This window comes from Orcinus orca, chromosome 14 (assembly GCF_937001465.1).
Source record: "Orcinus orca chromosome 14, mOrcOrc1.1, whole genome shotgun sequence".
NCBI lineage: Eukaryota > Metazoa > Chordata > Mammalia > Artiodactyla > Delphinidae > Orcinus > Orcinus orca.
The window spans coordinates 90,130,617-90,145,501 of record NC_064572.1 but is presented as its reverse complement, the minus strand read 5'-3'; the positions used below and the strand labels follow the sequence as shown (position 1 = coordinate 90,145,501).

General features: G+C 52.3%; 1 protein-coding gene across 12 annotated transcripts in view; it reads right to left on the bottom strand.

Moving 5' to 3' along the window:
• The window catches only part of KNDC1 (kinase non-catalytic C-lobe domain containing 1), a 61,656-nt gene that overhangs the window by 31,308 nt on the left and 15,463 nt on the right, over positions 1-14,885 (bottom strand). For 8 of the 12 annotated variants that reach the window (XR_007471316.1, XR_007471315.1, XM_049697084.1 and 5 more), the window contains exons 4-9: positions 9,268-9,414; positions 8,820-8,937; positions 6,909-7,591; positions 4,891-5,005; positions 3,991-4,062; positions 3,837-3,922 (exon numbers count right to left, since the gene is read on the bottom strand). Coding sequence is in view for 10 of the 12 variants with exons in the window: in XM_049697084.1 (XP_049553041.1) it covers positions 3,837-3,922; positions 3,991-4,062; positions 4,891-5,005; positions 6,909-7,591; positions 8,820-8,937; positions 9,268-9,414 (1,221 nt within the window). In the remaining 2 variants the exon portion in view is untranslated. Of the gene's footprint in view, positions 1-3,836; positions 3,923-3,990; positions 4,063-4,890; positions 5,006-6,908; positions 7,592-8,819; positions 8,938-9,267; positions 9,415-10,176; positions 11,896-14,885 lie in introns of those variants that run through there. The other 4 variants (XM_049697078.1, XM_049697083.1, XM_033420651.2 and 1 more) reach the window with 2 other exon arrangements.

The following is a 14,885-nucleotide window of genomic DNA, read 5'->3' as shown; positions in this document are numbered from 1 at the left end:
CAATTGTTCATTGCTGGTAAACAGGAAAGCAATTGACATTTGTATTTTAATCTTCTACCTGCAATCTTGCTACAACTGCTTATTAGTTCCAGGAGATTTCTGTTGATTCTTTGGGATTTCCTACTTAGGCAATCATGTCACCTGTAAACAAAGACAGTCTTATTTCTTCCTTCTCAATCTACATCCATTTTCTTTTCTTTTCTTGTCTTATTGCATTAGCTAGAACTTCCAGTACGATGTTGAATAGGAGTGATGAGAGGAGACATTCTTGCCTTTTTCCCAATCTTAGGGGGAAAGCATCTAGTTTCTCACCATTACTTATGCTACCTGTTGGCTTTTTTGTAGATATTCTTTATCAAGTTGAGGAAATTTCCCTCTATTCCTAGTTTGCTGAGAGTTTTTATTATGAATGGGTGCTAAATTTTGTCAAAAGCTTAGCATCTATTTTTATGATTTTTCTTCTTTAGTCCATGTGATGTATTACATTGACTCTCAATTGCTGAGTCAGCCATCCATACATGGAATAAATGCCACTTGGCCAGTTTTAAATTTTGATGAAGTTCAATTTATCCATTTTTCCTTTTGTGGAAAAGTTTATGGATAGTGCTTTTGGTGTCAAGTCTAAAAGCTCTTTGCCTAGCCCTCCATTCCAAAGATTTTCTTTGATATATTTTTTTCAGCGCCTTTTGTAGTCTTTAGCAGATAAATTCTGCACCTGCTTTGTTAGATTCACATCTAAGTATTTCATTTTTGGGGGAGTGATTGTAAATGTACTGTGTTTTTAATTTTGGTGTCCACATGTTCATTTCTAGTATATAGAAATACAATTGATTTTTGAATGTTTATCTTATATCCTGTGACCTTTCAAAACTCAATTCTAAGTTCTGGGAGGCTTTTTTTGAGATTCTTTGGAATTGCTTGGAATTTTCTATGTCGACAGTTATGTCGTCTGCATACAGTATTATTTCTTCCTTCCTGGCCTTTATGCTTTTTACCTGCTTTTCTTGCCTTATTGTAGTGGCTAGAACTTCCAGTACAATGTTGAATAGGGTGGTGAGAGTGGGCATCCTTGCTTTGTTCTTGATCTTAGGGGGAAAGCATTTAGTCTTTCCACTAAGTATGATGTTAACTGTACAGTTTTTTTGGTAGATGATCTTTATTAAGTTGAGGAAGTTTCTTCTATTTCTATTTTTCTGAGTTTTTTTTTTTTAATAGATGGGTGTTAAATATTGTCAAATGCTTTTTCTGCATCAGTTAATGTGATCATGGGATTTTTCTTCTTTAGCTGGTTAATATGTTGGACTACACTGATTGGTTTTCAAATACTGAACCAGCCTTATGTCCCTGGAATAACCCCCACTTGTTTATGGTGTATAATTGTTTTTATATCTTAGTGAATTCTATTTGCATATATTTTGTTAAGGATTTTTGCCTTTATATTCATGAGGGATATTGACCTATATACATTTTTTTTGTATTATCTTTGTCTGGTTTTGGTATTGGGGTAATATTAGGCTTCATCAAATGGATTGGGAAGTGTTCACTTCTGTTTTCTGGAAAAGACTGTGTAGAATTGGTATTAATTCTTCTTTAAACATTTGGTATACCACCCTAGTGAAAACGTCTTGGCCTAGAGATTTATTTTTGAGAGTTTAAAAATTACAAATTCAGGGCTTCCCTGGTGACGCAGTGGTTGAGAGTCCACCTGCCAATGCAGGGGACGCGGGTTCGTGCCCCGGTCTGGGAAGATCCCACATGCCGCGGAGCGGCTGGGCCCGTGAGCCATGGCTGCTGAGCCTGCGCGTCCGGAGCCTGTGCTCCGCGACGGGAGAGGCCACAACAGTGAGAGGCCCATGTACCGCAAAAAAAAAGAAAATTACAAATTCAATCTCCTCAACAGTTATGGAGCTATTCAAAGGCCTGTTTCATCTTGGGTGAGTTGTAGTTTATATTTTTAAAGATTTGGTCCATTTCATCTGTCATTGAATTTTATGTGTGGGGAGCTGTCTGTGGTATTCCATCACCCTCTTGGTGTCTGCAGGGTCCATTTCATCTGTCATTGATTTTACGTGTGGGGAGCTGTCTGTGGTGTTCCATCACCCTTTTGATGTCTGCAGGGTCTGCAGGGATGTCCATCACCCTTTTGGTGTCTGCAGGGTCTGCAGGGATGTCCATCACCCTTTTGGTGTCTGCAGGGTCTGCAGGGATGTCCATCACCCTTTTGATGTCTGCAGGGTCTGCAGGGATGTCCCTCACCCTTTCGGTGTCTGCAGGGTCTGCAGGGATGTCCATCACCCTTTTGGTGTCTGCAGGGTCTGCAGGGGAGTTGTCTGTGGTATTCCATCACCCTTTTGATGTCTGCAGGGTCTGCAGGGATGTCCATCACCCTTTTGATGTCTGCAGGGTCTGCAGGGATGTCCATCACCCTTTTGGTGTCTGCAGGGTCTGCAGGGATGTCCATCACCCTTTTGGTGTCTGCAGGGTCTGCAGGGGAGTTGTCTGTGGTATTCCATCACCCTTTTGATGTCTTCAGGGTCTGCAGGGATGTCCATCACCCTTTTGGTGTCTGCAGGGTCTGCAGGGATGTCCATCACCCTTTTGGTGTCTGCAGGGTCCATTTCATCTAAGTCATTGATTTTACGTGTGGGGAGTTGTCTGTGGTGTTCCATCACCCTTTTGGCGTCTGCAGGGTCTGCAGGGATGTCCCCTGAGTCATTCCTGACATCAGCAATTTGTGTCTTCCTTCTCTTTTTGCTTTGTCAGTTTTGCTAGAAGTTTGTTAATATTATTCGTCTCTTCCAGGAGCCAGCCCTTCATTTCACTGGTTTTCTCTACTGTTTTTCTGTTTTCATTTCACTGAGTCCTGCTCTCAGCCTCACTGTTTCCTTCTTTCTGCTTTGGGTCTATTGCACTCTTCTTTTGAGGTGGGTGCTTAGATTACTGAGTTGAGACTTCACCTCTTTTTTACTTTTCAGCTTACGAGTCCCGTACATGCTTTGTTAGACTTACATCTAAGTATTTCATTTTTAGCGATTTTCTTTGTTTTTGAGGGGAGGTTGCCTCGTTACCACTGGGTGATGGTGAAAGTCCCAGCTCTTCCTGAGGCCTCCTCTGACTTACACTCCCACCCCGGGAGGGGCACGTCTTACTGATGGGCAGGGGTCCTGGGCACAGGCTGGATGCTCAGCCTTTTCCAACAGCACCTGGCCTGGGTGGGCCGCCCTCCCTTTGTCCTACTGCTCCAGCTCCAGCATGCGGGCTTCCACTGGGCTTCTGCTGTGTCCGCTGGTGTTTCCCAGATGTGCTTCCTCATCCTCCACGTGTGAGGCAGGAAGGACACCCGGGACTCTTAGGACCGTCGCTCCCCGGGGCCCAGGGCCCTGGCCTTTCTGTCCTCACACGCCAGCTTTCAGAACGGCATGCTTTGTTGGGGGGCAGGGAACTTACATCTCCCCCACGTTCCCGAAAGCAGAAGTTCTACCTTGGTTCTGAATATAATTTACTTGATTTTAAGTCTGTACAATTGAATTTTTAATAACGGCCGTGTTTGATAAGCATCTGGCAAACATCCCTGAAAGTTCAGCTGTGGGGTCTTGTGAGCACTGCCCGGAGCTGAAGTCCAGGCTCAGATGACACCCCGTCACCCTCCGGGAGGCCCCTGCAGAGCTGGGCTCTGGATGCGGGGGCTGCGTTGGGGGGGTCGCCTTGACCCTGCTGAGTCCTGATGCTGGGCCCATCCTCTCCCCACCCCTCCCCCTCTCAGGCTCTCTGGACGGGGGCGTGGGCACCACGGAGCGGGGCGGGGGCCACGGGAAGGGGTGGGGGGGCCCAGGTACCTTCTCAGTCGTCAGCTTTTGCTCTGCGACCTCGGGAGCCAGAAAGAACGAGTTGTAAGCACCTGAGACAGAAAACCCCAAACCCACTGAGCTTGCCTTCAGCCTTGGCTGTCGGAACCAGAGCGCAGCCCCCCGGGGGGGCCCGCTTACGCACCGCTGGCGGGAGGTGGCCCGAAAAGCACGGTTCCATCCTCGGCCACCAGCACGGAGTCCAGACACAGGTAGGCTGCAAGGGAAGGCGAGGGTCAGGGCGGCTGTAGACTCACTGGGGGACCTGATCCCCCTCAGGGCCGGCAGAGCCACGGTCGTGGGGCAGCCCCCTCTCTCAGCCACCCCACGGGCTCCCAAGCCACCGAGGGAGTGCGGGGACGCTGGGCCCCTCGCTGGACACAGCACAGGGGCCAAGTGCTGGCTCCCCTTCCCAGAAGCCTGGGCGACAGGCCACGGAAGGGCCATCTGAGCCAGCCCTGGGGCACAGGAGCTGCGGGAAGAGGAGGGGGACAGAGGGACGTGACCCACCCGCCAAGCGTGGCCCTGGGAGGGGTCCCAGGGGAGGCTGGGTGCCAGCGCTTCATACCCACAGGCCTGAGGCTCACAGAACCCGAGGGAGGCCAGAGAGCAGCGCCCCTGCCCTGCTAGGACCACCGTGGGGCCGGAGGCTGGTCCCTCTGCCTGGTAGGGCTGAGCTTCAGGGGTCACAAACGAGTCTAACGTCCGAGGGCCACCACCCCCCCCCCCCCGCCCCAGCCAACCTTCGTCTCCTTGGGGACAGCGTTGCCCCCGCTGAGAGGGTGTGGCCCAGGGCCACCACACAGCTTCCGCCCCTCCTCAGCAGGAGGAGGCCCACGTTTGAAGCTGCCCTCTGACCCCCTTGGTCCTGAGACCAGAGTAGATACCCCCAGGCCGCCCCCGGCTCACAGGGTGGACACTGCCACCCAGCCCCAGGCTGTCCACACAGCCCACACGGGCGACAGAAGCCACGTGTGGCCCTGGGTCCTGGCCCGGACATGCTGGGGGTCGGTGGGCTGGACGAGGACCCATGGGAGGGCGTCACCTGGGTGCTGGCCGTGCGTCCGCAGGGTGCTGAGGCATGCGTGGGACAGAGCCCAGAGCTCGTACTCCTTGAAGGGCCGGCCCAGCTTAGACAGGAGGTCCTGCAAGGAGACGCCCTGAGGGGGGCGGGGGGAGGAGCCACATTCAGCGTGTGGGCACCTCAGACGGATGCATGGAGGAAGACGACAGGGCAGGGACCACCTCAAACACGTGGGGTTTGCCCCACACAGCACACTCCTGGCATGACGGGCTGGGAGAGTCCCCACGTCAGCACAACAGGTGCTGGGGGTGCACGTGGAGAAACCAGCACCTGTGCACGGCAGGTGGGATCGTAAAACGGTGCAACGACGTGGAAAACAGCAGAGGCTCCTCAAAGAATCAGACGTAGAATTACCATCTGACCCAGCAATTCCACTTAAAAGCAGGGTCTTGAAGACGTATTTGCACACCCATGTTCAAATCAGCATGACTCACGAGAGCTAACATGTGGAAGCAACCCAAGCGCCATTGGCGGATGGATGGATAAGCATTACGTGGTCCGTCCATAAGATGGACACTATTCAGCCTTAAAAAGGAAGGGAATTCTGCCACAGCTACAACATAGATGAAGCCTGAGGACACTGTGGTCCGTGAGGTAAGCTAGTCAAAAAGGGACAAACATTATGATTTCTCTTCTATCAAAGACTGAGAGCAGTCACACCCGTAGAGACAGAAAGTAGATGAGCAGCTATCAGGGCCGGGCAGGGATGGCGGGTAAGTGTTTAATGCGGACACAGTTTCAGTCTGGGATGATGACAAAGTTCCAGGGATGGATGACGGTCATGATTGCACAACAGTGTGAATGTACCCAATGCCACTGTCCTGTACACTTGAAATGGTTAAGATGGTAAATTTTATGTTATGGGTTCCCCTTCCCTCGTACTGCCCCCCCCCCCCACAGATTAAAGTCCCAGAGTCAGAAGAATGAGTTCAGCTGGAAGGGAATTCTCTGCTTTGCGGCCACGGGAAGAGCTGGGAGTACAACCGCCCGCTTGGACACAGAAGTGCATGTTCAGAGGAAGGTTCCAGAGGCAGTGTCTTCACCCCTCCTGGACCCCCCTCTGTGCCCAGGGTGTAGCTGCCTCGGTCCTGAGACTTCACTGCCTGCCTCATCCAGCCTGTGCCTGGCCAGGGGCCCAGGTTCTGGGGCACAGGGCCCCCCAAGCCTCCTGCTACATGTGGGGTTGGAGCAGCCAGCTTTGCACCCAGGACGTGCTCTCCAGAGGAGATCTGGGTCCCCGACTCTGGACCAGCCCTGACACCTGACGGGTTGTGACCTGTGTGGGGGCCGAGGTCTGGTGGGCCCTGATCCCTTGAGCCTTCGGGGCAGGGAAGCCTGGTGGTTAAGACCATGGCTGGGCTCCCAATCAGCTCTGCCCTTCAGCGACCACCCACCCTCCTCATGGCGGCCCCCAGCCTCAGTTTACCCATCCGGGAGGTGGGCTGTCTGTGAGGCTGGCGGGCATTTGAAGGTGAGCAGAGCCCTGGGCTCAGGCCTGAGGTTTTCACTTCAGTGCCTGGGCGCTCTGGGTACATGAGTGAGGTCGGGTGGGTGGACATGGGGAGGCCAGTGGAGATGGTTTGGGCTGAGCAGACAGCACGTGGGCATCGAGCATGTGTCAACGCACTGGGGTCTCCAGGATGGCTTTCATTTTAAAGTAACCATATTTTTCAAGTAAATTACCCTCAGGTGCTTATCAGGATATGAATAAAAATGTAACTCAGAGTCTGCCCTCCCCTTTGACCTCTGGGTCAGCAAAGCATGGTGGGAATGAAGCTGGTGGAGCCAGCACTGCTGCACAGACACACGTGTGTTCGGGCCACCGAACCCCAGGTGACTTCGTCCCGAGATGCTCACAGGCACCCACCTTAGGGGAGCGACTTACTTCGTACTCAAGAGCCCGCGCCTGCGGAGGGAGGGCGTGCACGGTGCGTGTGCACGCAGGCCCCTCCCGGGCCACGCGGGCCATGGTCACCCACCTGCTCCAGGGCTGCTCCGCCCGGCTCCCCGGCTCTGTCCGCAGTCCCGTCATCAGGCTCGGGAGTCCCTGGGTCTCTGCCCGCATCGCGAGGGCCCTTGGAACCGGGCAGGGGGCTTTCCTCCGTGGGGCCCCGGCCACGCGCCGCCCTGTCCCCAACGCGCCGGAGCTCGGCGTCTCGCTCCGGCCACAGACTGGATTCGGGCTGTGCCTGGGAGCTAGTAAGGCCATTTTTCCCCTCCGGAAAGGGCTTCCTGGGGTCTGGAGGGAAGAATTCTGGTGCCGGTGGCTGGGTTTTCGTGCTGGTCAGCGACAGGCAGAGGGCGCCGGCCTCGGGGCTGCAGGGCGGGAGCCGGGGCAGCGTCTGCACCTTCCTCAGGCGGCTCCTCTCCAGGAAGCCTCTGTCCGGGTCCCCCAGGGGCCGCTGGGCGTCCAGGAGGAGGCAGGCCAGCCTCTCGGGGACCAGCCCCTCCTGGCCTGGGCTTTCTCCGTTTTTCACAGGGGCTGACAGCAGAGCCTTGGAGGGCGGGGTCCCCGGGTGCTCCAGGCTTTCTCTGGCGGGGCTCGGGGGCTGGCCCTCCAGGGCAGGCAGGGCCGCTGGGTCCGCGGAGCGGTCCCCTGGCTGCCTCTTGGGCCCCACACTTTTTGGAGCCAGTCTCTCCCTCCAGGTGATCTCACTGACATCTGGGCAAAAGCAAGACGTGATTACAGCCAAGGGCCACGGCCAGGATCGACCTCCCCCTGCAATCCCCATGCTCACGGCCACCAAGGCACCCACTCCTGCAGGACCCCTGGACCCCCACCCATCACAGAGAGCACGGGGCCTCCCAGGCCCCCACCCCATCCCTCAGGACTGGCCCAGAAACGTCCTCATCTGCTTCCTTAATCACACCATCTTGACTAAGTAATGAGTCTCCGAAGGCTCTCGGTCACCCCCGCCACCCAATCCAGGATGAGCTTCCCGAAGGGGTTTCCTGAGGCCTGTCTAATTAGCTCATCCAAAAAGCACATGGTTTTGCTATTACGGTTACACAGTGATACTCCCCAAAGGCATAAATTAAACCTGGCAGCAGCCCCAGCTCGTCCTGACGTACGATCTTCCACACGCGTGTCTGTGTGAGCCCCTCTAGAGACACACGCCCTCCCCTCCCAGTGGCCTGCAGCCCCCTCGACGGAGCCTCTGCTCTCAGCGTTAACGCCCTCCCTGATGTTAGAGCCGCCAGCGGGCCTGGTGCTGCAGTGTCACAAATGCCAACGTGGTGGGAAATGCCGCTCGCTTAGCTGGGGGAGGGGCCCTGCCGCCCCCAGAGGCTCCACACCTCCCCTCAGGACCCTCCAGGCTCCCTGCTGCGAGCACAGTGCAGAGCAGACGTTGGCATTTGTTCAAAATGCCACCCAACGTTATGCCTTGTGAGCCGTGAAAATCCCAGACGCTTCAGCAACAGCTTGTGTGGCCACCAGACTGGCGGTGCTGTGTCCATGTCCCCAACGCCCACAGGAGAGGACAGAGGCGACCAGTCCTGAGGGCAGTCACTTCCCATATGACCTGCCTCTCACCTCCAATTGTGGGTCAGAGCGTGTAAGTGTGTGCACGTTTGCAGACGTGTTTGTGCGTGTGGGAAACTGGGGGTGTGTGCTGCATGTGCACGGGGGTGTGCTCGCTGTGTGAGTTAATAGTCTAAATAGGTGTGTCCGAGTTTGCACATGCTTGTATGTTTCCATGTGTGCTGTGGGAGCACACGTGATCTGTCTGCATCCGTGTGCATGTCAGCGTGGGTGGCTTACACGGCGAACACGCTGGTGCGACGTGTGTGTACGTGATCGTGTTAATGCTTGTGCACACCCATGTGTGCATGTGTGAGGGCGTGCACATGCCTGGCGTGTGTGCAGGCTCGTCCACCTGTGTGCTTACCTTGAAACGCCCCGAAGGACTCGATGGAGAGCACCCTCCTCCCGGCAGCCGAGAGGCTCTGGCACAGGTGGCAGGAGGACGTGAGCTGCATCTTCTCCTCGCACAGTGCGATGATGCTCTGTGACCGGAGCCAGCGCTCAGCCCCGCCCCAGCCCCCGTCCCCCCTCGCCGCTCCGCTCGAGGCGCTGGGATCACGAAGCGGGGCGTCCTGAGCTACATGATCCCCGTGGGACAGAATCCGCTTCGTGAAACCAGCGGATTCTGTCCTGCCCGTGATGGTTATCATGCATGCCGTTCATCGCAAAAATGCAGAGTAAAGAAGTAAGGAGCCCAGGTGATGGGTGGGTGGGGGCCCGCGTGTGCGCACTGGCTGTGCGTGCGCGCTGGCTGGGGGCGCGTGGGGCGCAGGGCCGTGGCTGGGGGAAGCGGGGGCTGCCTTCGCGCCTACCTGCAGGTCGGGCCGGTCCCGGGGGTCCTCGGCCTGCATCTGGCCCAGCAGCGCTTCCAGCTCCCGGCTCAGCCTGGGCTGGGGCTCGGGCTCCGTCACATAGTCGAGGGCTGCCTTCAGCGTGGCCCCCAGAGAGTAGATGTGGGCCTGCGGCAGCACCAGAGAACCCACTGGGCGTGGGGCAGGGCCTCGCAGCCTCCCGGGCAGCACCTGTCCCCAGGCAGCCGCTGCTCCTCTGGGCCAGGAGCACCTGCGCTTTACAGGGCCGCCTCCCCTGCCCCCAGCGCGGCGATTCTCCTGGCCCCGGGCCACCCCCATGCTCCCGGGCCTGGGGTCTGTGCCGGCCCCGCGCCACCAGCCCCAGCCCACCTCCCCGGCACAGGCCCTCGCCTGGCACAGGCCCTGTCTTCAAAGGGCCAGCCTATTCTTTTTCAAGTGTATGCTTCAAAAACCGATTTGAGGAGGAGGAAAGGCAGGTTTCTTGCAGTTTGGAAGTCAGGGTTTTCCCCTGTGAGAGAGGGGCTCTTCACCCCATGCCTGCTGGGACAGGCTCACAGGGCAGGCCTCAGCCCTTGGGTCCTGGAGGGGCTGCCGAACCCCCGCGGCCAGGTGTCCTCCAACACCATCTGGCCTTCTGGCCTCATCCCAGGACCGTGCACGTGGGGCTTCATCATCCCCGCTTCACTCACAGGAAGCTGAGACCAGAGAGGTTCAGGAACCTGCCCGGGGCTGCACAGCTGGGCCAGGAGGAGCTGGTGGGGGCCCTGGGCCATGTGACTCCAGAGAGGTGGGTCACACAGCTCAGGAGTAGAGGCCGGGCCCCCAGAGGCCGGCTCTCCCCACCTCCCTGCCCCGGTGCTCTCCCCACCCCAACCAGTGAGTCCCCCACCTCCAGCCCTGGGCCCACTCTGGTCCAGGGTCAACACCTAGCCAGGGCCAGCCTCAGCCTGGCTGAGTGGTGGGGTCCTGTCAGGGACGTCTTGCCCGGCCTCCTCACATGACCCTCAGACCCCACCTTCCTGGTCTCTGGGGAAGTCTGGGACCACCGGCTCCTGCTGTTGTTCTAGGGTTTCCACTGGCCGCCTGGCTGAGACGCGCCCTCCTGACCCACCTCCCTGCCAGCGTCTGTCTCAGGAGCTGGGCACATGGGGGTCCGCCCCTCGCCACTCAGGGCAGTTCCTGTGTTTTGCTGTTGTGACCAGCGCTGCAGGGGCCGTCCTCACGTGGACGTCTCTGTGCATCCACAGTGTGTTCACGAGGCCTCAGGCCCCGCAAGTGGGGCTACAATCTGGGCTACATCCGTTCCATCTGCAGTTTTCGGAGCTGCTGAGGAGCTTCCCTTGTGAGTCACCGGCCCAGCCGTGTGCGTGTGTCTGTGCGTGTGTGTGTGGGCCAGACCCCCTCCCCCTTCCAGCTCGCGGCCTCTGCAGCTTCCCCAGGCTCAGTGTCTCGGGCTAACCTGCGTTTCTGTGACCGTGAATGAGACCAAGCATCTGTTCACCTCTATTCGTTGTTTAAAATTTTCCCCTTTACGCCCATTCGTGGCCTTTGCTAATCTGTCCGCTGAGCTGTTGCCTGTTTTGAGTGCACTCCTGGCACACGAAGGCTGACCCCTGGTCTGTGTGCCACACGTGTATTCTGTCACTTATGTTTCAACTTTTTCATGTGTCTTTTGACATTCAAAACTTCTAATGTTTAATTTGTGAAACTGGGTAATTTTTTTATTGCCTTCTTAAGAGGACCTTCCCTAGCCCACGACAATGAAAACAGCTTACTTCTGCCTTTTCCAATACTTCTGTAATTTGAAAGCATCTAGCTCTAACCCCTGTGGGTTGTACCTGTGAGCTGGCATGCTGCAGGGATCTGGTTTGGGCTCCTTCCTGATGGAGAGCCACCTCCATCTCCCACACTGTTAAAGAAGAGCCCACCCTCTGTCCACCCTGAACCCTCGTCCTGCTGCCCTCAGCTCCCCGGGGCTCCACGCTCTGGCTGGCCTCCCCTCCTCTTACTCTGTGTCTCTCCCTCTGTCCAGACTGTGCTACTGTGCTATTTTAATTATGGTAGCTTCAGAATGCATATGGTAGCTTCAGAATGCATTTTCTTTTTGTTTTGCTGAGCCGTGTGGCTTGTGGGACCTTAGTTCCCCAACTTGGGATCGGAGTGAAAGCGCCAAGTTCTAACCACTGGACTGCCAGGGAATTCCCCAGAGTGCATTGTCATACCTGGTGGACAAATGGCCCTCCATTTCTTTCCCAAAAATGTTTGATTATTTTCACATTTGTCAGGTTTAAAATATATATATATATATAGGTTCCCCCATTCCCATTAAAAAAAAAAAAAACCAAAAGGTTAGAATTTATTGTAACAGCACTGACGTGGCAGAAGGACCATTGGGAAGGACCAATGTCGTACAAGATGAAATACTTGGATGTCAGCAAGATGGCTGTCCCTAGATTGTATCCCCCTCAACAACAATTTGGCATCCATCTGCGGACAAAATTTCCTTTGTGGGAGCTGTGGGATCCAGCAACATATGCCAAGGGACCTGGCAGGAGTCTTGCCCAGCTGTGTGTCAGGTGAGAGGCAGACAAACCTCTGTCCTGGTTGTGGACCCTTCAGCTAGACTAACTAGGGAAAAAAAGAGAGGACTCAAATAAATAAAATCAGAAATGAGGGACGAGTCATTGCACCTGATACCACAGAAACACAAAGGATCATAAGAGACCACTATTTATATGCCAACAACTTGGATAGCCTAGAAAAAAATAGATGAATTCCTAGAAACCTACAACCTACCAAAACTGAATCACGAAGAAATAGATAATCTGAACAAACTATTACTAGTAAGGAGATCGAATCAGTAATCAAAAACCTCCCAACAAAGAAAAGCCCAGGACTAGATGATTTCACTGGTGAATTCTACTAACATTTATTTAAAGAATTAATACCAATCCTTCCTAAATTCTTCCAAAAATTGAAGAAGAGGGAACACTCCCAAACTCATTTTGTGAGGCCAGCATTACCCTGACATCAAAGCCAGATAAGAACAGTACAAGAAAACTATAGACCAATATCCCTGATGAATATAGATGTGAAAATCCTCAGCAAAGTATTAGCAAACTAAATTCAAAAGTAATTAAAAGGATCATATACCATGGTCAAGGGGGATTTGTCCCTAAGATGAAAAATGGGTCAATATACACAAATCAGTAACTGTGAGTCACCATATTAATAGAATAAAACATAAAAATCATATGATCATCTCAATAGAAGCAGAAAAAAGCATTTGGCAAAATTCAGCATCCTTTCATGGTAAAAACTCTCAATGAACTGGGTACAGAAGGGATGTACCTCAACATAACAAAGGCCACATATTACAAGCTCACAGCTAACATCATACTCAATGGTGAAAGGTTGAAATCTTCTCCTTTAAGATCAGAACAAAACAAGGATGCCCACTCTCATCATTCCTTTTCAACACACTGGAAGTTCCAGCCAGAGCAATTAGGCAAGAAAAATAAATAAGAGGCAACCAAACTAGAAGGGAAGAAATAAAATTGTCTCTATTTGCACATGATATGATCTTATATATAGAAAATCTTAGATGCCACCAAAAATCTTTTAGTAACAACAAATTCAGTAAAATTTCAGGATACAAAATCAGCGTGCACAAATCAGTTACATTTTTATACACTAACAATGAAACACCTAAAAAAGAAGTAAAGACAACAATCACACCCACAATAGCATCAAAAACAATAGAATATTTAGGAAAAACAATAAAATATTTAGGAATAAATAAAACCAAGCAGGTGAAAGATCTGTATATTGCAAAGAATAAGACTTTGATGAAAGAAGCTGAAGACACAAATAACTGGAATGATATCCTGTGTTCATGGATCAGAAGAATTAATATTGTTAAAATGTCCATCCTACCCAAAGCCATCTACAGACTGAATGCAATTTCTATCAGTATTCCTATGGCATTTTCATAGAAATAGAAAAAAAAATCAAAAAGTTTGTATGGAACCACAAAAGACTGCAAATAGCCAAAGCAATCCTGAGAAAGAGCAAAGCTGGAGGCATCACACTTCCGGGTGTGTGTATTACACAGCTCTAGTAATCAAACCAGTATGGTACTGGCATAGAAACCATCACATGGAACAGAACTGAGAGCCCAGAAATAAAACCACGCCTATACAGTCAACTAGTATTTGACAAGGGAGCAAAGAACCCTTACTGCGAAAGGGCAGTCTCTACAATAAATGATATTGGGAAAACTGGACAGCCACATGCAAAAGAATGAAACTGGACCTGTATGTTACACCACACACAAAAACTAACTCATAATGGATTAAAGAATTAAACATAAGACCTGAAAACCATAGAAATCATAGAAGAAAACATAGGGGGAAGGTCCCTGACATTGGTCTTGGCAATGATTTTTTTGGACATAACACCACAAGCACAAGCACCAAAAGAAACAACAAATAAATGGAACAAATAAATCAAACTGAAAAGCTTCTGCATAAGAAACAATTAGCAACGTGAAAAGGCAACCTATGGGAGAAAATATCTGCAAACCATTTACCTCATAGGGGGTTAATATCTGAAGTAGATAAAGAACTCACACAACTCAAGAGCAACAAAATAATCTGATTAAAAAATGGGCAGAGGGACTTCCCTGGTGGCACAGTGGTTAAGAATCCACCTGCCAATGCAGGGGACACTGGTTTGAGCCCTGGTCCGGGAAGATCCCACATGCTGCAGAGCAACTAAGCCCGTGTACCACAACTACTGAGCCTGCGCCCTAGAGCCCGCAAGCCATAACGACTGAGCCCACGTGCCGCAACTACTGAGCCCGTGCGCCTAGAGCCCGTGCTCTGCAACAAGAGAAGCCACCACAGTGAGAAGCCCACGCACTGCAACGAAGAGTAGCCCCCACTTGCCACAGCTAGAGAAAGCCCGTGTGCAGCAGCGAAGACCCAATGCAGCCAAAAATAAATAAATTTATTAAAAAAAAAAATGGGCAGAGGGAGATTTCCCTGGTGGCCCAGTGGCTAAGACTCCGTGCTCCTAATGGTCAGATCCTACGTGCTGCAACTAAGAGTTCGCATGCCACAACTAAAAGATCCCGCATGCTGCAACTAAAGATCCCGCATGCTGCAACTAAGACCCGGCACAGCCAAATAAATAAATAATTTTTAAAAAAAGATGCTATTTTAAAAAAATGGGCAGAGCAACTGAATAAACATTTTCCCAGGAAGACATACAAATAACTAACTGGTACATGAAAAGATGCTCAACGTCACTAATCATCAGGGAAATGCAAATCAAAATTAAAATGAGCTATCATCTCACACCTGTTAGAATGGCTGTTATCAAAAAGACAAGAGATAACAAGTGTTGGTGAGAATGTGGAGAAAAGGGAACCCTTGTGCACTGCTGGTGGGAATGTAAATTGGTGCAGTCACTGTGGAAAACAACATGGAGGTTCCTCAAAAAAATGAAAATAGAACCTCCATGTGACCCAGCAACCCTACTTCTGTGCGTACGTCCATGTGACCCAGCAACCCCACTTCTGTGTGTACGTCCATGTGACCCAGCAACCCCACTTC